Genomic DNA, 23,715 nt, shown 5'->3' with positions numbered 1-23,715 from the left:
TTGTGGCCTTGCAAGAAGACTTGAATAAATTGAGTGATTGGGCAAGCAAATGGGGATGTGAGTTCAATGTTGCAAAATGTAAGGTTTTAAAATTTGGAAAACAAAGATGGGATGCAGAATTTATGCTTGGTGAGAATATATTGTTGGAAGTAGAGGAAATAAGAGATCTGGGAGTGATAGTGGATAAGGATCTAAAATTTAGGGGTCACATCGCCAAAATTGTGAAGACAACACAAAGACTTCTGGGAATGATGAGGAGGACACTGACGTGTAGAAGTAGGGAGATTCTTGTTCCATTGTATAAGGCTTTGATTAGGCCACACATGGACTACTGTGCCCAGATTTGGTCACCTGGTTTTCAGAAGGATGAAGAGATGTTGGAAAGGGTCCAAAGGCGACTGACAAAGGTAGTTTCTGACCTCTGGAATGTCGAGTATGAGGAAAGATTGAAAAGATGTAATTTGCAGAGACTAGTGGAGAGAAGGAAGAGGGGAGATATGATAGAGACCTATAAGTTGGTAAGGGGTTGCTATAGGATCAATGGTGGAGAAGTTCTACAGCGAATATTGGGAGATCAGGGGAGAACCAGAGGTCATCCCTGGAAACTGTATAAAGAGGGTGTGAGTAGGGGAGTGAGAGGCAGGTTTTTTTCGTGCAGAGTTGTGAATGATTGGAATGCCTTGCCTGAGAGTGTGGTGTCTGCAAGGAGTTTGAATGTGTTTAAGACCCGGTATGATGAGATGTGTGTGAGATAAAAGGACCTCCTAGATGAGTCTTTGACTCCATGAGGTCTTGTTTAATAATAATAATAATAATAATATGATAAGCACTGAATGAATACCTATCATATCTCTGATAGCTGGGCAATTACAGATGGCTGCATAATAATCATTTTTTTTTTAAATGAATTACCTTGGCGGACCTGTGATTTCAGTCAGGATTTCTCCATGACTGCAGGTCGTAAAGAGTCCAGCTATTCCTGTCTTGGGCCTTTCTTCTCCATTTTCTTCCAACTTTCTCAATCATTGGGTCTTCCCACCTTAAGGCTGATCTTCTAGGTTTCCTTTTGGTATCTCTTGGATACTAGTTTGTTACTCTGACTGTCCATCTGTTGTCTCTCATTCTGGTGAGATGTCCTGCCCATCTTCTTTTGCTGTTGTAGATTGCTTTTATTACATCTTTGAGTCCAGACTTCTTCCTGATTTCTGTGTGTCTTACATGGTCTATTTTATTTACATTGCACATTCTTCTTTCTATTGCACACTGAGTTGTTATTAAGCTTTGTTCTTCTTTTAAAGTTGTGTTCCATGTTTCACTGCCATAAGTTAATGCTGGTAAGATGTGACTATTGAAAAGATGGGCTCTTATTTCTATATCTATGTCTTGGTTGGTAATTGTTGATTTTATTTTGTTGAAGGCTATCCAAGCAGCTCTTTTTCTACCTGTTATTTCATTTGATATGTCATTATTAATTTTTATGGACTGGCCGAGGTAGATGTAATCTTCAATGTTTTTGATGGTGTGGGATTCTAGAGTGATTATATAATCTTTACAGTATTTGTTTTTCATCCATCTTGTTTTCTCCGGATGTATTTCCAATCTAATTTTTGCAGTTTTGGCTTATGTTATTCACCATTGATTCTAAAAGTTGGGGTGAGTGAAATATTAATACCACATCATCAGTGAATAATAGGATAATTAACATTTCACCATCAATAAATTCCATCTTTCATGTCAGTTTTTCAAATGATGCTATCCAGAGTAGAAGTGAAGAGATTAGGTGATAAGACATCACCCTGACGTACTCCTCTACTTAAGTTAATTTTAATTGGGTGATTGAAAAGGGTGATATTTGTTGTGCCTTGTTTGTAGATATCTTTTATGAGTTGAATGCATTATTTTTCTACACCTGGTTCTATTAAAGCTTGGAATACTGCGTTATGTTCAACAGTGTCAAATGCCTTTTTAAAATCTATAAAAAAGAAGACAAAGTGGAATCTGGTATTCTCTGTGAATGTTTTATGTGTGTGTGTGTGCTAATAGACAGATGGGTCTGTAGTTACAGATGTCTTCTTTATTACCTTTTTTATGCAGAATTATGGTCTTCGATGTTTTCCATTCAGTAGGTACTTTCCTTAATTGTATATATATCAGGTAAATCTTTCTGTTAGAGTGTTAAAGAGTACTCGTCCACCCATTTTAATTCATCAGATTTTATACTGCCAATTCCTGGTGATCGGTCATTTTTCATATGGTGGATAGCCATTTTTACTTCTAAATTTTACTTCATCAAAAAAAAAAAAAAATGAATATTTGTGAAAAAAAAAGATACACCTTCCTTCTCCAACACTAATATCAGTTATATCTGTGATGCTTAATAAATTTACAATATAACAGACTATCTTGACAAAAAAACTTCCGTTTAAAAAACAATATTCTATCTTAACCTAGAACTAAATGTATAATGCTCTAATTTTTTTTTTTTTTTAATTTGGGGCTGTCACTTCTTTTCTTTTACAATCCACTCTCACAATGGCAATACTACTATAATTAGCTCACTCATTAAAATATATATAAAAAAAACACTACTGAAAAGTTCTAGCCAAAGTTTCATCATATCAATGATATACTACACGACATTCACTACAACAAACATTACAATATAATAAAGTATTTCTTTAAGTTCTCCAGAGGAAACTACAAAACATTTCTAAATTAGCTCAATATCTAAGGCGCTGAATTAAGGAAACAGTTTTTTATTGGAAATTTGAGGCAATTTTATTATTATTACACAGGTATCTCCATGGAGTCTGAAGACTCAATTGGGATGCAACACTAACCATTATTTACACAATACCTAACAAAACTCTCCTATTAATACTCAGTACTGTGACCTGTATTGTTTTAACCTTTATATCAATGACATTGTCAATAGATTGCAAGGGGATATTCAATTGTTTGCAGATATGTGAAGCTGGGAATTGTTATTAGTAATAGAGCAGATGCGGCAACACTGCCAGAGGATTTGAATAAACTAGACAGATGGGCAAAGAATGAGGATGTCAGTTTAATGCAGCAAAATGTTAAGTCTTGAAGTTTGGGATACATTGATGGGAGGCTGCATACTCGATTGGAGGAGCTGTACTGGAGGAAGTAAGGGAGACAAGAGATCTGGGGGTGATGACTGATAGAAAACTGAAATTCAGAGAATATATTGCAAAGGTGGTGAAAGTAACCCAGATGATTGCTGCAATACTGAGAAGGATGCTGACCTGCAGAGATAAAAGAGTTATCATTCCATTCTATAAGACGATGATCAGACCACACTTAGATTGTTTTCAAATTTGGTCCCCAGGATTTGAAGGGGATAAATTAACTGTGGAAAGGGTACAGAGGCAGATAACAAAGATAGTTTCAGGACTGTACAATATTAGTTATGAGGTTCAACTGAGGGAATGTGGACTGAACAGTTTGGTAGATAGAAGGAAAGGTGATGTGATTGAGACTTTTAAACTGTTGAGAGGTAGTTACAGGATTGATACTGGGGAGTTTTTTCGCTTGATGGAACAGTGGGAAGGCGTGATGACAAGGGGCCATCCCTGGAAACTGCAAAGGGAAGCTGTGAGCAAGAGGACTGGTTTCTTTGCATGGAGGTGATTGAACTGTGGAATGCATTGCCTGACAGAGTGAGAGCAAGAACAATGAGTTCAAGGAGTGCTATGAGTGATATAGACTTTGTGTTTCCCAGGAAGGACCTCCCACAATGAGTCTTTTGACTCCATGGAGCCTGAATAATAATAATAATAATTATCACTGCCAGAGGCCCCACAACTAATTCAGGCAATACATTGCAGCCATTCACCACTCTCTAATCAAAAAAATTTTGGCACACACTAACTACACTTTTACACAACTTTTAAGCATGTATCTACATCTCTTCCTACTCATCTTGTATCAAAAATTTCTTATGTATCAATCACAGAATCCTTTTAGTAACTTATAACTTTCTATCCTGTCCTCTTTTTTTCTGCCTATCAACTAAACTTTCAACCCACATACTCTTAATCCATCCTCATGAGGTGTAGTCTGCATACCTGTCACCATCGCTTGTCTCTGGATCCTCTCCACCAGCCTCTCATCCCCAAGAAACCCAGGTGACCAAATTTGAATACAGGAGTCAAAAGGATGCTGTCTCATAGTCTTATAAAAAGGAATCATAACCTCCCTATTTCTAATTGTCAATGTGTTCTTTAACATCCAAGAAATCCTTTGAGCTGTTTTGGCCAACATTTTGCAGTATGCTCTCTGAACTTCAAATTTCTGTCCACTATCTGTGTCACGAAAAGTAGCAGTGTGTAAAGAGGGCTCACATTTGAGATAAGTTTTTTGAAATAATTAATAGTATACAAGTGTGTGTGTGTATGAATAAGAGTTGCTATACAAGTTGTGCGCTTGCAGTGCTATTAGTGTGTGGGATTTTTTGTTTAAGTTTATTTACAAATTCTTTGAAATTAGAGCTCAGTATAGTAACTGATGGCTTTGTCCATGCAGGAATTCAATTTCGATTTCAGTCGTTTTGAGAAATGTGAGGTGTGCTATATGTACTTGTTTGATTTGTATAGATAAATTGTGGATATTTAAAGTGGATGGAAGGAGGGCATGTGAGCTGAAGAGCTGAATGAGGACTTGATGAGTGCTAATATGTTGATAACTGAAAGTGTTAGTAGCGAGAATACTGCAAGGAAGATGAGTGCTCAACTGACAGAAAAGGATGGTGTAAAAGAGCAGCGAAAAAGTTTTGAAAAGAGAACAAGCAATCTGAGAAACTTAACAATCTATGGTAAGAAAGAAGAAAGTGATGTAAATGTGGTAGAAGTTACAAAACAAAGTGCAGTTAAAGATACGGTGGTGAGCACATTGACTTTGAAGATGTGTGTATGACAGGGTTCAAAAATTCGAAAGGATGAATGAGTGTGAATATGTGATGCAAGGTTTGAAAGTTCAAAAATTTGAAAGAATGAATGAGCGTGAAAGTGTGTTGCAAAAGATTTGATTTTTTGAAAGTTCAAAAATTTGAAGGAAAGAATGACAGGCGTACAGTGATTCAATTATTAAAGGTATGCTGAACGAGAGGATGCATAAAGTATGTTTTACTGGAAATAGAATGAGCAGAGTGATTGAGGCATTAGATATGAGAAGAAAGTGAGCAAAAGAGTTGGTAGTTGAAATACGAGTAGGTACAAATGACTTAATTGCAAACAAAGAGCACGTCAGATTGGATATCAGGAGGTTGTTGAGATAGGAAAGGTAGTAAGCATGTTGTCCAGGTATGACAGTGGTGAGACGAGATGCAAGAAAGGTGTGAGGAGAAAGGAGTGCAATTTGTTAATGTGTGGAATGAGTTTGAAGGATGAAGTGATCTGTATAGGAATGATGGACTACATTTGAATAGTTTTGGTGTGAGTCGCTTTGGAGAGACTGCTGCTGGAAGGTAGAGAAGTAAGTGTAAAGAATGAATCTGATCAAGTGGTAAGCGATGTGGAAGAATGGGAGAGTAAGACAGGAGAGATTGAAGGGGTGGTTGTGAATGAAGTGAGCAGCATGAGTATAGAGAATGAGAGAACAGGTGTGCAAGACAGACTGGGACTTTCACAGTGTGAGAAAGGCAAATGCCCCAAAAAGATGTGAATGCATGTGTAGACAAAAATGGAAGGGGATGACCTGGGATCAAGGGAAAACAGTTGGATCTGAAGGAGGTTTGAAGATGAATAAGAGGAAAAAGAAATGGCTCGAGTTAAGCATGAAGAAGTCACATCAAATAAGTGGTGTCAGTGGAACTAGCTATAGATCCAGGAATAAGCTGTTGTATACAAATGTTAGAAGTGTAAGAAGCAAGACAAATGAAATGGTTGCATTCATTGAGTCTGTTCGCCCAAAAATTGTTGGAATAAGCGAGACATGGTTGGATGAGGATGACATTCTGACAGGAATAGAGATGGAAGGGTATGATGCATGTGTTTCGTGAGGATAGAAAAGGTAAAATGGGAGGGGGAGTGCTATTGATGATAGAGAAAGAGTCATGTCCATACAAAGTAGAGATGCAAGAAGGAAATAATGCCAGTGGTTTGGAGGCAGTATGGTGTGAACTAGAAGTGAATAGAATGAAATACTTAGTTGTTATAGACCTAGTAATGGGTGATTATTATGGGTGATTTTAATTATGGCAATATAGACTGAGATGATGAGATAGCAACTGGAAATAAAGAAAATGAGGCTCTTGAACTACCTCACACAGTATGTAACAGAGGGCACACGAGGATTGAGGGTCTTGGATTTGATCATCTCATCAGAGGATTGTAATTATAAATGAGGTGTCAAATCACCTTCCAGTTGGTGAGAGTGACAATGAAGTGATTATGTGGGTGGTTTGCCAGCAGTGTAAGGACCTCTGTGTGAAAAGGGTATGTGGAACTACAAGGCTGGTGATTATGAAGAGCTCAGGAGACAGCTTGCAGGGTGTAGCATGGAATGAGGAGTTAGGTGAAAAAGAGATCAATGCAGCTTGGGGGATATGCAAGAACTATCTAGTAGAAGCAATGTCTAAATGTATTCTAAGGGTCAGAAGGTTAAATAAGGTAGGTGTGAAATGGATGAATGAAAATATTAAGCATGCAATACAGAGAAAAAAAGGCATTATGGAGGCAGCATAAGAGAAGTGGTAATAATCAATTCCATGAAGATTACAAAGACCAGGCAAGGAGGGTGACACAGTTCGTAAGGGTAGCAAAAGTGAAGAATGAGCAGCAGTTAGCCAATGAAGCTAAAAAGAATCCTAGGGAGTTCTTTCAATATGTAGTCAGCAAAAAAAAAAAAAATGATTATGGAAAGATGACAATGACTGGAGAAAATGGTATAAGGACAACTACTGTGGAAGATATAGTGTAGATACTTAATGAGCAGTTCATAGAGTCTTTCATTCTTGTGAATGTGACATCATGGAGAGATTGAAAGCAGTTGATGATGGGGAGGAGAGACTGACTGTAAGTGAGCAAGAGGTGAATGGAGAATTGAGCAAACTTGATGTTAATAAGGCTGTGGGACTTGATAATATATCACCTTGTATTTTGAAGGAATGTGCCAGGGAGTTGACATCTGCCTTGACATATTTTTTTAATATGAGTCTTGCACACTGGGTCAAGTTCCAAAGTAGTGGAAGGAGGGCAAAATTGTGCCACTTCATAAGGTAATAGAACTCAAGCCTCAAATTATAGGCCTATCTGTGTGTCAGGCATTGTGGTTAAGTTGTTGGAGAAGCTGGTAAGAGCTAGGATCCAGAATTGGGTTGATAACAATGGTATTATCTTTGATGGACAGCATGGATTTGCTAAAGGGAGGTCATGTTTTAGTAATCTACTTACTTATTACAATAAGGTGACAGCTTCCTTGGAGAGAGGAGAGGGATACACAGTAGTACTCAGATTTCACAAAGGCTTTTGATAGATTACTGCATGATAAGTTGATAGTCAAACTAGAACGGATGGGGTTGGATATTTGATTAGTGCATTAGATCAGAGACTGGCTATCTGATAGGTATCAGCAAGTTGTGTATGGGTTGTAATATTAAGGAAGAGGAAAGTTAGTAGTGATATGCCTCAGGGGTCTTTTTTAGTGCCATTGCTGTTTAACCTGTATGTTAATGATGTTGGCAAAGATTTGGATGGGGATATTCAGTTGTTTGCAGATGATGCAAAGTTGGAATGAACTATGAAGAGTAGAGAAGTTGTTGTGGGCCTTACAGGAAGACTTGAATAAATTGAGTGAATAGGCATGGAAATGGATATGAGAGTTCAATGTTGCAAAATGTAAGGTTTTTAAATTTGGAAAACAAAGATGGGATATAGAATTTATGCTTGGTGGGGATATATTGTTGGAAGTGGAGGAAATAAGGGATCTGGGTGACAGCGGATAAGGATCTGAAATTTAGGGGACACATTGCCAAAACTGTAGTACATCCCAGAATTCTTTGTGTTGTAACCTGTGGACACTGACTTGCAGAAGTAAGGAGATTCTTATTCCATTGTATAAGACTTTGATTAGGCCACACGTGGACTTCTGTGAACAGATTTGGTCACCTGGTTTTAAAGGACGAAGAGATGTTGGAAAATGTCCAGAGGGGACTTACTAAGGTAGTTTCTGATCTCTGGAATGTCAAATATGAGGAAAGGTTAAGAAGATGCAATTTACAGTGTAGTAGATAGGAGGAAGAGGGGTAATATGATAGAGACCTATCATATCACCCTCCTTATACAGCTTCCAGAGGACATCCCTGGAAGCTGTATATAAGGAGGGTGTGAGAAGGAGAAGCAGGTTTTTTGCATGCCAGAGTTGTGAATGATTGGAATGCCTTGCCTGAGTATGGTATCTGCAGAGAATTTGAGCGTGTTTAAGGTGCAGTAAGGAACTGTGTGTGTGTGTGTGTGACAAAAGGACCTCCTAGATTAGTCTTTGACCATGGGGTCTTGGGATAATAATAATAATAATTGAGAGCTATTCTGGGAGTCGCATAGCTACCAGCAGGGCCACCCTTGCCAAACTGCTTTCAACTGAGGAGTCAGACTAACGTGTTTCATCCCCCATCTTAATGGTGAAAAGTAAGAATAGATCCATACCGGATTAGTCAAAGCATGTCATGTCCATACAAAGTAGAGATGCAAGAAGGAAATAATGCCAGTGGTTTGGAGGCAGTATGGTGTGAGCTAGAAGTGAATAGAATGAAATACTTAGTTGGATGTTGTTATAGACCTGGTAATGAGTGATTTTAATTATGGCAAGATAGACTGGGATGATGAGATAGCAACTGGAAATAAAGAAAATGAGGTTCTTGAACTACTTCATCAAGGACTGCGTCAGATGTTGGAGATCCTGGGCATCAGGCGACAAGTGGGCTACAGGACCCAGCTCTCCTTGCTGGGCAATCAGGCAGGAAGCTGAAAAGCGACTGGAAGAAACCAAACGTAAAAAATGGACTGTAGAAGAAAACAGAGAAGTTATGAAATGTTTTTACAGATCAACATCTGAAAAACAAGGTTTTAGAAAGCGTATGCATTTAATTTGGAAACAGAAATTCCCAGAATCTGCAATAACAGAACAAAGACTTATGGACCAAAAGAATTTCATTTTCCATAACAAAATATTTACTGAACTTGAGCTGCAATAGTTATGTAATAAACCAATAACTCCAGTAACAGCAAATCATTAGGAGGAAGCTATATCAAACTTTGGAATTCAATTCAGTAAGCATCAAACTCGTGACATACCTCAGAATGTTTTGACAGAAATGCAGTGTAAAATGAAGTCAGAGATATTGGAACATACGAACTCCATAAATGACTGTAAAAGACTACCACCATTAAAAACTTTACATAAATCTAAGCTGTCCGCACAGTTAGCCTAGTGGCTGTGTGCTTCGCAACCATATGACTGGGGAAGGAGTGTCCCAGGTTCAATTCCCGTCAAAGACGTGAGGAATTTGAAGATCTTCCTCAGCCATCGCCAAGTTAGCCAGTCTTGGGCGTGGCCAGTAGGGTTTTTTCCCGCCAGTTTATCTAGCATTTTTCATCCTGCAAGCAGGCAAACCAGCCCCGTGAACACACACAGATCTACAGCCATAAATACTTAACCTCCCATGAGGGGGCTCAACTTGCCCCAATAGTGATGGGGGAGAAAAAGGGAAGAAACTCTATACGAATAAATAAATAAAATAAATCTAAACTAAAACAGCTCCTCTTAGACACAAATGCTGCGATTAAAACCATCACAACCAACAGTATAAAAGAAACAAATCAGCTTCTATACAGCACAGCCTATATCATTACAGTAAAGCTTGATTGCAAACCACAATTGCAAAAGCCAAGGATGAAACAATCTGCACCATGGAAAATCTGGTTGGAACGAAAAGTCAACAAACTTCAAGCTGATCTGAGAAACTTAAAGAGTTTTAAAGGATGGCTGAAAAAGAATAACATCACAAAACAAACTGATTAACACATATAATTTGGCCAACAAAACAATTGCTGAAGTTGCCAAAGAACTAAAACAAAGAATTATAGCCACAGAAATTTAAAAGATATGAAGCAAGAATAAACCAATATGTACAAAATATGCAATTTCGACAGGACCAACGTCAGTTCTTTCAGTCTCTCTAGAGAAATATAAATGCAAACAATCCCAGAAAAAGAAGAAACACTCACATTTTGGAAATCAATCTGGGATAATCCTATTGAACACAATAAAGATGCCTCATGGATTAAGGAAATAGAATCAGAAATGAAACAAAAACAAATGCAAAATGTCATTATCACTAAAGAAATGGTCAGCACACAAGCTAGAAAATTAAAAAAAAAAACTGGAGTGCACCTGGCAAAGACAAACTACATGGATTTTGGTTAAAGCATCTAACCAGTCTACATGATCAAATGGCAGAATAATTTAATTATTTGTTGCAGTGAGTCACCGTTTAAGACTGGATGATATCTGGGAGCACTTTTCTCTTCATGAAAGATAAGGATAAGGGTGCAGATCCAAGTAACTATCGTCCAATAACATGCCTACCAACTATGCTTAAGCTGTTCACTGCAATCATAGCAAATTCCATATACCACTACTTATCAGATAATCAGATTTACCTAATTGAACAAAAAGGCAATTTTCAAAAATCTAGAGGAACAAAAGACCAGATCCTTATTAATAAAATGATTCTCAGAAACTCAAAAAGATGAAAAACTAACTTAAACATGGCATGGATAGACTACAAGAAAACATTTGATTCCTTCCTGGATCCTAAAATCACTAAAAATATTTGGAATTAGCAAAAACATATGTTCGTTTCTGGCTGCTGCTATGAAATCATGGAAAACAACTTTAATAGTGAATAATGAACGATTCAGAGATATCAGCATTAAACATGGAATTTTCCCAAGGTGATTCTTGTCACCATTGCTCTTCAACATTTCTTTGGTTGTATGATTCTGAAGAAAACAAAACTTGGATATGAAATTCCATGTAATATTAAAATTTTCATCTGCTGTACATGGATAATGACTTGAAGTTATATGGAAAATTGGCCCAGCAAATAGACTCTTTACTGAACACAGTTTGTATTTTCAGTCAGGACATCAAAATGGAATTTGGTTTAGATAGATGCACAATTTTATTTATTAAACAAGGAAAAATTAATTACATTAGCAATTTTAATTCTGATCAAGATAAATATATAAAAGCAATCTAGCTGACGAACACTATAAATACCTAGGAATATTAGAAGCCAGTGATATTCTCCACTCAAAAGTATTCTCCACTCAAAAGTTAAACAACAGGCAGCATCAAAATACATCAAAAGAGTTAGAAATTTTGTTTTGACTGTGTATCAATTATATGAATAAAATAATAATAATAATAATAATAATAATAATAATAACAAGAGGCCATCCCTGGAAGTTACGAAAAGAAAACTGTGAGCAAGAGGGTGAGGAGTGGTTTCTTTGCATGGAGGGTGACTGAACCATGGAATGCATTGCCTGATGGAGTGGTGAGAGCGAGCATGGTCAATCAGTTCAAGGAGTGGTATGATAGACTTTGTGTTTCTTGGGGGGGGGGGGGAAACCTCCCCTCAATGAGTCTTGATAGACTTTGTGTTTCTTAGGAAGGACCTCCCACGATGAGTCTTTTGACTCCATGGAGGCCTGAATAATAATATAATAATCTATCCCAAATCTTCATCAGTTTCCTGCAATTCAGTGCTTTTCGTCTTTTGTCAGATCTTCATACAAATTCTTCACCTTCTCTCATATGACTGCCCAGACAAAAGTGTTCCACTGGTTGATGCTTGATCCTTATAGTCAACATCCTTTCCATTTTCTCAATCACATCAGACTGAGATTTTTGGCTTTTTGAATGCCAATGTCACATTCACCTCTATCAAACCAATTCAGAACTTCCAACTTCCCCACTAAAGAATGGATTTCTTATGTCTTTTCATCACTTTGTCTTTATTCACATTATTCTTTTTGCACTTAGTTGCCTTTGTTTTTCTCTTATCAGACCTATTGCTGAACACTGGCAGAGCACAGTGAACAAAGGTTGGAAACAAGGTGCATGTGCAGAAGCTTCTACAATCTTAAAAGGAAACAGCCTATGTACCAAAATGAAACTACATATATGCAAACAAGCAGATAATGAAAGCATACATAACAAGAGTCACCTATATTCTACACTAAGCAGCAATGATGAATTCCTGTACTCCATCAGATTTGCTGACTATGGGAAAGAGATCTGACAACAAAGAAAAATTAACCCTCATACCAACCTTGACATGTTTTCATGTCATTAATTACATGGATGCAAAGTGCCCATTCAAATTGAAATAACATTTGGATAGTAGCGAAATAACATGATATGGAGTATAATGAACTGATATATTTCATTTATGTGGTGTTTTGATGGTTAAAGTAACGTCACCACCATGTTACTGTACTATGCTGTACTGTAATCATTTCTGGATGACCAGTGTCCTGTGACACAGTAACTTTATACAGCTGGAAGTGTCCACTGCATGCAGAGTAAACAGTCAACATAATATATTTGGTATATTTTTTATGTTCTATATCATCCAGCCCTTCCTCTACTCGTAACAAAAAGCCTAGGGAATGCAAGGAAAACTTGCTCCAGCCTTACATTACCCCTTCTGCTACCTCATATTTTTGTGACAAAGTATGACACCTCCATGACTTCATGTTATTATCGCTATATCAATGTCCTTCCATTCACACAAAAGTCATCAGTACAACCTTTATCTCAGCTACTTCACTGTCCCATGCAATGTTCCCTTTTCCACTTAGCTATATCTGCTTGTTTTTGTTAGATGTGATATCCTAAATGGTCATCTGCTGTTATATCCCCAACTGCTGTCTAGTACATAATGCATTCAGACAAACAAATCAGCTGCTTAGGCAAAGCATAATAGTCATTTTTAAACTTGAGAAAATTTATTCCATAATATATATACCTTTGCAAGAATCCTTGCAATTCCTTGTCCTCTTCTATGTTCAGGAACCTCAGTATGCCACATATCCACAGCATCTGGACCTATATATTCATATTTGAGAAAAGCCTTATCTGCAAATGAAACAAATAATGCCGTAACTTCATTTTTATATACTTTAGTTTTTAAAAGCAATAAGAAGTGAAATTAAGGTATAGGATTACATAAAATATCTAAAATTAAAAATATATTTAAAAAATGAATTTAAAAAGGATTAAACAGGAATATAATTCTTGTCAAGTATAATTTAATTTATAACCAAGTGAAAAAAACTTTCTACATCTACCCATAATCCAGAGTACTTTAATAGGGTGATACATCTTTTAATTACTTGTGTATGGGAAATATATGATCTCTGCATACATGTATACATATATATGCATTTCAACCTTTATCACTCCCACTGATGAAAGTAGTGGTCCTTTTGAATTACTCTGTGAGATTCAGGGCGATCTTATAGATCACTCAGAGTTTTTGGAATGGTATCCCTCAAGTTAACAGTACAGCAATCCCTCGATTAATGCACCTAGTGCGTTCTTTAAAACAGGAGCATTAATCAAAAATGCACTAATTGAATATAATAACATATGGGAAAATGTATAATTCGTTCCTCTGATTTCTTTTTTGACCCTTAATTATTTTATAAAAGAATTAGGGTATGTCTCAGAGCCTAGTTAAAGGAAAACTATGAAGCTGAAAGACAATAAAACATGGTCAGAATATAAATTTATTATTCTGTTTCTTAACAAAGAATTGAGCTAACGTAATTTGGTGGGCATTCCGTTTCTTTTTTTCATACAACTGACGGTATGGCCCCACTGCCTCTTCTACTACTTCTGCAAATTTTACTGCTTCTCTCTTCATCAGGGTCAGCCACTAAGCATTGCTGCTTAAAAACTTCGATTGTACGAAAACTATTTTCAAATTGTTTTTGTGAAACCTTTTTGGGCTTGTCAGTGATTAAATTTTCTTCATATTCTTCAGGAACTTCCTGCTGTGCATCTAAATTTAACCCACTGGAATCACTCAACTTCTCAGAATGAGATTTAATTAACTTAGATTCATTTGAAAAGCCTCTAAAATCATTTGCACAATGTGGAAGAATATGCTTCCAAACAGCTCGAATATTGCTAGCAGTAATTTCATTCGACTTTGTGTCTTGAAAGTCTTGAAAGGTATTAGCTTCCAAATAAAAGTCGGTTTCATCGACATTAAATATTTGTTGATCACAATAGTCCCCTTCTTACACAATTTTCTTCAAAATCTCTGGATATCTCTTTATCTGCACTTGCAGCTTCACCTGTGATTAGAACATTATGTAGGCTATTTCTCTTTTTGAAATGCTCAAATCACTCAACACTAACGTGGAATTCTTCTTCTCCATCATTGATAGCCCTTTTTTTCCAGGTTACAAAGAGGTTTAGTGCTTTTGATTTAATACGCCCAGTGTTTAGTGAGATCTGTTTTTGATTACAATCTTCGATCCATGTAAAAAGTAGTCTCTCTAATTCAATCATTATAATACTTTAATTTCGAGTGCATGCATGATGAACTCGAAGCAGCCTTATCGTTCTCTTTGTATTCAGCAGTTGATTCACCCATTTTTGTGTTCTTGTCCTATCTTTGCTCTGGAATCACCTTGTTCATTTTTCTTTATTATTTCAAGTTTTTCTTCCAATCAGATTACTTTTCGAATCATTTTCACACTTCTATTTTTTGCTCACTAATTCTTTTACTCATAATTAAAGGTTAGGAAAATAATTTAAAATAAAAAAGTAAGGAAAACAACTGCATGAGATATGATCAGCAAAATGCTATGTAAAGCAGACGACATAAATTTTGGCAGTAAATTTGGAACACAGTGTACATGGAAATAGTATAGTATGCCATTAAAAAATAATTGTGTAAAATGTTTCAAATCAGTAACTAAATTATTTCATCCTGGTGAGTGATTTTTTAAAATAGTTAGCCATAAAAAATGTATAGATCAAAAATTTTTAAAATCTGTAACATTTATTTTTAAGATGTATATAGGCACACTAATTGAATTTGGGTATCGAAAAAAAATGATGCACTAATTGGGGGTGCATTAATCGAGGGATTGCTACCCCGATAAAGGTCAAACAGTCTAGGTAGTGGCCTTTCCTATAATTCATAGCATTATACGTATCCAGAAGGATGTGTGATTTGCATTATAGGATATTGAGGCAATTAATGTGAAGTCATTAGCCTCTATATGCAAGTAACTTGATTATTATTATTATTTGACACCTCCAGGGACTCAAAGACTTATCAAGGGAAGGCACCTACTCTACAACTCTCTGTGTCCACCACTCAACCTCATCCACCAATGCCATCTACTGTCCACCACCACCACCACTAGTATTTTCACAGACAATCACAAACATCCATGCCCACGGCGAGATTCGAACCCACGGCCTTTTGGCTGGAGAGTGGATACGCTAACCACTTGGCCAACCAGGCCAGTTATGAAGATACTTTATGCACAAACTTTATTTGCTTACACTTGAATAAAGGATTAAACAAGAATTTAATTTCATGTCATGTATAATTAAATATACTGGAGATTGTTTATTAGTTGACACATTTCCTTCCAGATCATCATTATTATTATTATTCCTGATACCTCCAAGGAGTCCGAAGACTCATCGCGGGAGGACATCTTCAACTGTCTCTACACCTTACCTCTACTACGAATGAACGCCATCTACCGCCCACCTCCAACACAACTAGTAATTTTTGTCTGTAAATTGCGTGTGTTCTGAAGGGCCGATTTGTATGTATGCGGGATGAAAAACCCGAGTTTCCAGGAGAAAAAACCCTGCTACCTCCGTATGAGATCGGCTAACTCACAATATACTTTATATGCATTGCCAATTCCGCAAACCAACTACCAGTTATGACTAGTCTACTTGTATATTGAGGCTGCCGACTTTATATTTGCTTCTGTATTCCATAATGCAAAAATGCCATGAGCAAAATAATGTACAAACTTTGTTTGCTTATGCTTGGGTAAAAGATTAAAAACAAGAATATAATTTCTTGAGAAGTATAATATACTCTGTAACCAAGGTGATAGATATGTTTCATCACGTGGTGAAATACCACCATGCTTTTTAGAGACTTGAAATGGCCGCAGCCATGTTTGGTCACTACAGCAATGGGTTCCGAATTATGTTCCCCACTCTTCCCACATGCAGTGGGAGTGATATTCTTAATGATATACCAATCTCACTTTAGGGGTCCTGGACTCTCCCCAAATCAAGGGTAGAGTAGTAAAGTTTTGCAGGCAAGCCGGTGGTTAGTACAAGGGATCAAACCAGTTAGTAACAAATCTGGTGGCTTCCCAACAGCTAGTGTCAAATCCTGCAACTACATATTTTGCCAATTTGGGACTGGAGGGAGACCATATACCTGTGGCTGCAGGGGGAATTGTCGAGGCCAAGTAGTAACAGGAGACAGAGTCCCCTCTGTGTGGGCAGTATGTTTGCAAGTCTGTCACCTCTTACTGCATGCCCCACTTCCTCTTTTCCTCACCAAACATAATGAACCACAACCCAAAGAAATGTGATTTTACTGCAGATCTCAAAAATTCTCACACACAAAATAGTTTAAAAAAATCATAAAAAACAAAAAAGACATCAAAAATCCAATAAAAAATCATAAAAAAACAACGAAATCCAGCCAAAAATAATAAAAAACAACAGAAATCCAACCAAAAAATAACACTAATTCTTATTAAAAAAAAAAAAAAAAAATTTCACATCCAATTCACCAACATCCATGGCCTAAACAGCAATATAAATGATGTACACCACCTACGGTCATCTTAACCAGAACTCTATTCCTGTCAGTATCCCAACTGGCAATCTCGACTGCTCAAACTACACATTACACAGCTCTTTCCACCACAAGAGCGGCACTTATGAATTCATCAGAATCTACATACCATGCCAAGACTGAAAATCCTTGAATCTGCACTCCGTCAACCACTCTGACTTCTTCAACTCTCTCTCTCTCTCTGCAGTCAAAATACACCAATAGGGAGGTCATCCTTCTTGGGGAGTTCAATGTCCACAACTCACATTGGCTCCCAATTCTTCAGTTTCACCTATCAAGCAGGCAGGAATGCTGAGGTGTTTGCCATCAGCAATGACCTATCTCAGATCATCAATCTTCCTACCAGAATACCTGACAACCCCCTTCAATTTGCCAACACACTTGACCTCTTCCTAGCAAGCTTCCCTTCCAGGTATACTGTGGTTGTTGGTTCTCCCCATGGTAACTCGCACAACCACATATAAGTCTCTTTTGCCACAGAACAACCTTCACCCACCAGTTCACAGTCTTATGTCCTTTGGCACTACAAGGGTGCCAACTGGGAGTACCTCCATGATTTTCATTCCTCCTCATGGTCTGACTACTGCTTCAGTTCTTCTAATCCAAACACCTGCTCAGAACAAATAACAGAAATCATCCTGAGAGGAATGAAGTCTTTTACTCCTTATTCCATTCCAAATTCCCAGCCACCACCCAAGCCTTGGTTCTCAAAAAAGTGTGCCCATGCTGTAAAAGAAAAAACCTCTGCTTACCACAAAGGGGTGAAGACCAAAACTCTAGCTGCCCTCTCTGCCTATACTGCAGCCTGGAACAGTTACAAAAGAATCATCAAATCCAAGTCAAACTTTGAAAAGACTAAATGCTGCAAACTCATCTCCTGCCCATCCAGGTTTCCACCATTCTCACATCCTGATGGTACTGTAGTTACCTCACGAAAAGACAAGGCCAACTTACTGGCATCACTCTTCTCTTCCAATTCCTGCACTGATGATCTGGGCAAAGTTCCCTCCACTCCACCAAAAACAGTTCCCTTCATATCTCCTATAGTCTTCCAACAAAAAAGAAATCCGAAGAATCTTAATAACTTGAACACATACAAGGCACCTGGTCTTGATGGTATTACATCTGTGTTAAAAAATTGTGCCCCAAAACTAACACCTATCCTGTATTGCCTTGTCAATCTATTCTATTCAACTGGCATCTACCCTATAACATAAAAGCAGATCCACATTCTAGTCCATCTTAAAGAAAGGTGATAAAAGTCAACCAACAAAGTACTGTCCAATTGCTCTCACTTCTGTTCTCTCCAAAATTATGAAGAAGGTCATCAGCAACCACTCTTGTACCACCTAGACATACTAACTAATCAGTGACTAGCAGTATGGATTCTGCCACTTGTGATCTACAGATGATCCTGCTTTCACCATCCACCTCTGGGCTCAGGTCATGGAGAAATTTGGAGAAACTCAGGTGGTTGCCCTTGACATTTCAAAGGCATATGATCAGGTTTGGCACTGGGGCCTACTTAACAAACTGCCATCCTATGATCTGTATTCCTCACTCTGCAACTGGATCGCCAACTTCCTCACTGGTCACTCACTACATGTCATGGTGGACAGTTACTCTCCTCAGATTTCCTCACCAATGCAGGAGTATCCCAGGATTCTGTTCTTTCACCCACTCTCTTCCTCTTTGTATATAAATATCCTACTCTCACAGACCTCCAACCTATCCATAGCTTTGCTGATGACAGTACATGCCATTCCTCCTTTTATTCGACAAACCTTGTAGTGCACAAGTATTAGAATCCTCAAGATCTACCTGAACTCAGATTTCCAAGCTATATCCAAGTGAGGCAAGGACAATCTTGTAAACTTCAATGCCACCAAAACTCAGTTCTGTCTGATCTCTCACAAGAAAGAGCTCATATCCCTTCCCCCACCCCTTACCATCAGTAATACTGAGATATCAAAACACAATCAGATTTCTCTTCTTGGACTGATCTGCACCTCTGATCTTTACTGGCACAACCGCATTTCAACTATAGCTTCAGCCCACTAAAAAACTTGGTGTACTTTTTTTTGCATAAGACAATACTTCACACCTTCACAGTTGCTAACTCTATACAAAGGCAAATCTGCCCAGTCATGGAATATTGATCCCATGTTTGGAATGGTGCACCAAAATCCTCTCTAAGATTGCTCAATTCTATCCAGAAGAGGGCAATCTGGTTAAATAACAATCTTTCTCTCACTGATGTTCAGTTCTGCCTTGTACCTCTTCTACAAATACTTTCATGGATAGTACTCTGCTGAATTGGCCACTATTATTCCTCTACTCTCCTCCAAAATCATTAAAACGAGAGCTAATCAACACCATTTTACAGTCCATCTTGAAACTCACCTAACTAACTAACTTCACTGCCTCTTTTATTCCATCTACTTCTGTCCTTTGGAACAGTCTCTGACTCTGCGTTCCCCAAAGATTACAACCCTCAGCTGTTCAAGCAAAATGCGAACAGATTCCTCTCTTCTTCTATCCTTCTTGCCCACGAACACCACTAACGTGCTATAGGTCTTGTGGTCCTTCATATGTGGATCAAATATTTTAAAAATATATATATATTTACTACTGCATTTATCCAGAGTGAAATAATTTCTGAAACAACATGAATAATCAGTTGTAATCATGATTGTTACTGAATGAATAAAACATAGATAAATCATATACCTTTCTCTCAAATCAGATGCACAGTAATCACAAGGATAAAATCTTGAAAAGAGGTTAATAAATTGTTTCATGTTTTCTTCTTGTGTTGATGATGGTTTCTCTGGATAATATGCTGCCATCGTATGCAGAAATGACCACGTATTTCTTCCTACATTCTTCTCTATTTAGAGGACATTGTACATCGGTTTGCTCAGATTTCTTGCTTTCCTTTTTCAAGTCTCCTAACTGTGCTATCTGAATTCCCTGACGATTAGCCCATGTTTTAAAATCTGTGCAGGCTCTACAAGGGCGCTTTCTGCTACCTGTAGCATACACATCCTCCTCTTCATTGGAGGCAGACATATTCATCATGCAGAAGTTGACTAATGTGAAAGCAATTCAATAGTAATTTAATGGTTAAAGATTTGTCATCTTTCTTGGGAAAAGGCAGAATATGGGCTAACTTACAACTGCAGATACACAAGTAGAATAGAAGAGTACAAAAAGGCAACACAAAACAGGAGCAAATCTGAAGCATAAACCAACCTTCACAAGAAATGGAAATCAACAGGATCAAGAGATGCTGATAACCAATTTAGACAAGATTCTTCTGATTTCTGGCAAAAACATAGGAAATGTTGAAGATCAGTGACAGCCAAAAGACAATTACCTATCATCAAAGCAAGAATTGAAAACTTTTTTTTTTTTTTTTTTTTGCTGCATTGGCAGAATAATCAGAGCTGCATCCAGAGTTTAGGCAGAGGAAGAAGTATATTACAGTCAGGGATTAATCAATCAGGGTCTATAGATGGGTACGTTTGATATTGTCTGTAAAAAGATGGAGAGGTATAAAATTATCATCATGGGAATTACAGAGATCAGATGGAATGGAGAAGGTCACTTCAAAAGACAGGATGGTAAGCTAGTTGTTTATTCAGGAGGTTACTCAAAGCATGATGTAGCAGCTGATATGATACTGAAGACAGTTCAGACAAGAACCCTTTTTGGTTATAATCCCATTAATGACAGGATACTTTGTATTAGACTAAGGCTCATCCTACTGATGTGTCAATCGTGGTAGTTGATGCATCCCGCACACACACATAGGCCTGATGAAGAGGGTGAGGAATTCTACACAAAAACTTATTGACTGTTTTGGACTGCCTCCCAAGGAGAGATGTACTTTTCATCTTAGAGCACTTAAATACAAAAGTGGGAAATAGTAAGAGTTCGCCATGAGTGTGGCATGTTTGGTCTGGGTCAACGTAACATCTGTAGTGAAAGATTGTTGGAATTTGTAGGGCAAATAACTGCTCTAAAAAGTTATATAATAATAAAAATATTATTATTACAAAAGCTGATAAAGGAAATGCAACAGTTATCATGAATCAAGAAGAGTATAACAGAAAAATGCAAAATCTCCTATGTGACAGTTTCACGTATCAAATTATACGTTGAGACCCCATGATGTCTCAAAAGAAAAAAGTCTGAAAATTACTGAAAAACGTGACATCATGGCCCAAAGAAATCATCAGGAAAATAAAACCAATTCATGTTAAACCACCCCGTATTTATGGATTACCAAAAATCCACAAAACTAATATCTCCGTACGCCGCATAGTCGATAGCATAGATAGTCCCACATATAAACTGGCCCGGCATTTAGCCAAGTCGCTTGCCCCCCCCCCCCCTTACTGGCAACTCCTCTACTTTTGTAAAAAATTCAGTCCATTTGAAAACACTGGTTAAAAATCTAATCCTAAAAAATTCAGACATAATGGTTAGTTTCGATGTCACCTCCTTATTTACCAATGTATACCACTTATAGACACTCTTGATTTAATCAAGTCTAAATTTCCCCCTGATATTTTTGAATTATTTAAATATACCATGAATGCAGGTTACTTTACATGGGGAGGAAAATTCTACAATTTTCCTCCTCCCCCCTCTCTCCCCCGTTAGCAAATTTTTACATGTATGTACTTTGTTTTCAAAGTGTTTCATGGCAAACACATCATCTACATAACGTAACCACACTTACAGCAACATATAAGCCACAAGTGTGGTTACGTTATGTAGATGATGTGTTTGCCATCTGGCCCCATAGACAAGACACTTTGGATGCGTTTGTCACCTACCTAAACAGCCAACACCCCAAAATCCACTTCACAGTAGAAAAAGAATCAAATAACTGTTTACCATTTCTTGACACATTAGTCATCCACCTTTCAGATGGATCACTATCTTTTTCTATTTACAGAAAGCCTACACACACAGGAAGATACCTACATAAACAATCACATCATCATCTAATCCAACAGTACGGCATTTTATAAACACTTACACACAGAGCCAGAGCCATTTGTTCTAACGATATAGCTCTGACCACAGAACTCCAATATCTGCGCCATACATTCTTAGCCAATGGCTACAATCCCTACAAAATAGATAAAATACTACATAAGCCCATTACTCTGCCCTCACCTAATACACAAGAATACAACATGACCATTTCTATTCCCTATATCAGAGGTACATCGGAAAAGATAGCCAAAGTTTTGTTGAAACATGGCCTTCGCACCACTTTCAAACCTCATGTCAAGCTGGCAACCCTGATCTGCTCGCCTAAGGATAAACTTCATCCTTTAGCACACACCCAGGAGTGTATGAAGTTTCTTGTGACTTGGCCTATTATTTTCTTGTGACTTGGCCTATCAGTGAACATCCGCCTGGAAGAACATGAAAGATACAGTTGCTACTATTACTATGGCAAGTTGGGACTGGCAGACCATGCTTTGGACACTCCTTCACACAGGATTAGATGGAGAAAAATGAATGTGCTATTTAGGAGTCATTATAGATCTGAAAGGTTATTTTTTGAGTCAGCAATGGCTTCGAAGAATTCTCCCAACCTTAACAAATATGGTTGCATTAATTTGCCAAAAATTTGGGAGACAGTTATCCTAAGAAAAACTCCTGCATAGCTGTTTTTTTTTATTATTTTGTTTTTTTTTCTCGTTAGAGGGCGCCAAAAATGGGACTTTAGATCTTTTGTCTTTTGCAATTATATTGTTTCACTCACTCACTGTCGCATGTACAAGTGTGTTGTGCTCTGATGATGCTGAGGTGAAAATCAGCGAAATATAAGTGTTAATAAAACATCTTTGTGAAAAAAGTGTGTGGTGTTGTTAATACCATGAAAAATAAGTCATGATGAACTCAGATGGATGATCTTTTGGAGACTAGTGAGGAGAACTTACTGAAATGCTTTGGGAAGGACTCAAGGTTGTAATACAGAATACAGCCAAGAAGTATCCAGACCCAATTAGAACACAATAGATGCGTGGATCAGATTTAACATGGGATCTGCTTATAATTCTTCTTCTGAATAGCCTTTGCACTTAGAGAACTCTAGCTCAGATAAAGGATGGGAATTTCAAGTGAAATGGGGAAAGAATATTATTAGGAATATCACAAGGAAATAAAGAACAGATATAATGAAAATTATTCACTTGGAATCCTTATAATACCAAACAGTGACCATGTGAATGTTGCCCTACAGGAGAAGACTGTTGAAGCAATGGTGAAATCTATACTGGTGGTCATTGATTAACTGATGGACTTTTAGGTAGTGGAGAAGTTGACTATTGATAACTTTCTGAAGTAAAACATTTTAGCTATTTCCTGCTTGGGCATGGATGTATGTGACTGCCTTCTGATAGTATATTAATTTCAATGCCTGATGTGAGACCAATGCCCTATATATTAGAGGCCTGAGGTGGCTTGAAAAAGTTCAATATTTGGTCTCTAGAAGAGGGTTTCTAGACTAGGTAAAAGATATATATATAAAAAAAAATTACAAAATTAATAAAATAGAAAAATATCCTTGCCTATGATATTAACATACTACAGGTTTACAACCTTTTGTTGGTATGAGTCACATAAAAAAACGAGGAAATGGAAAATGCAAAGAATACGTAATGCTAGAATGGTTACACAGTCAAACTGAATAAATTTATATGGAATAAATGAATACCAGGATGAAG

General features: G+C 37.4%; 1 protein-coding gene across 3 annotated transcripts in view; it reads right to left on the bottom strand.

Annotated features, from left to right (window-relative positions):
- Positions 1–23,715, bottom strand: part of LOC150096369 (protein NATD1-like) — a 45,139-nt gene that overhangs the window by 6,226 nt on the left and 15,198 nt on the right. For all 3 annotated transcript variants that reach the window (XM_090409335.1, XM_090409334.1, XM_090409336.1), the window contains one exon: positions 13,064–13,173. In XM_090409335.1, the coding sequence (XP_090265461.1) occupies positions 13,064–13,173 (110 nt within the window). The remainder of the gene's footprint in view (positions 1–13,063; positions 13,174–23,715) is intronic.

This window comes from Typopeltis vanoorti, chromosome 19 (assembly GCF_054136105.1).
Source record: "Typopeltis vanoorti isolate ZY-2024b chromosome 19, IOZ_Tvanoo_1.0, whole genome shotgun sequence".
Taxonomy (NCBI): domain Eukaryota; kingdom Metazoa; phylum Arthropoda; class Arachnida; order Uropygi; family Thelyphonidae; genus Typopeltis; species Typopeltis vanoorti.
The sequence above is the reverse complement of the archived record's forward strand: the minus strand, read 5'-3'. Positions and strand labels throughout refer to the sequence as shown.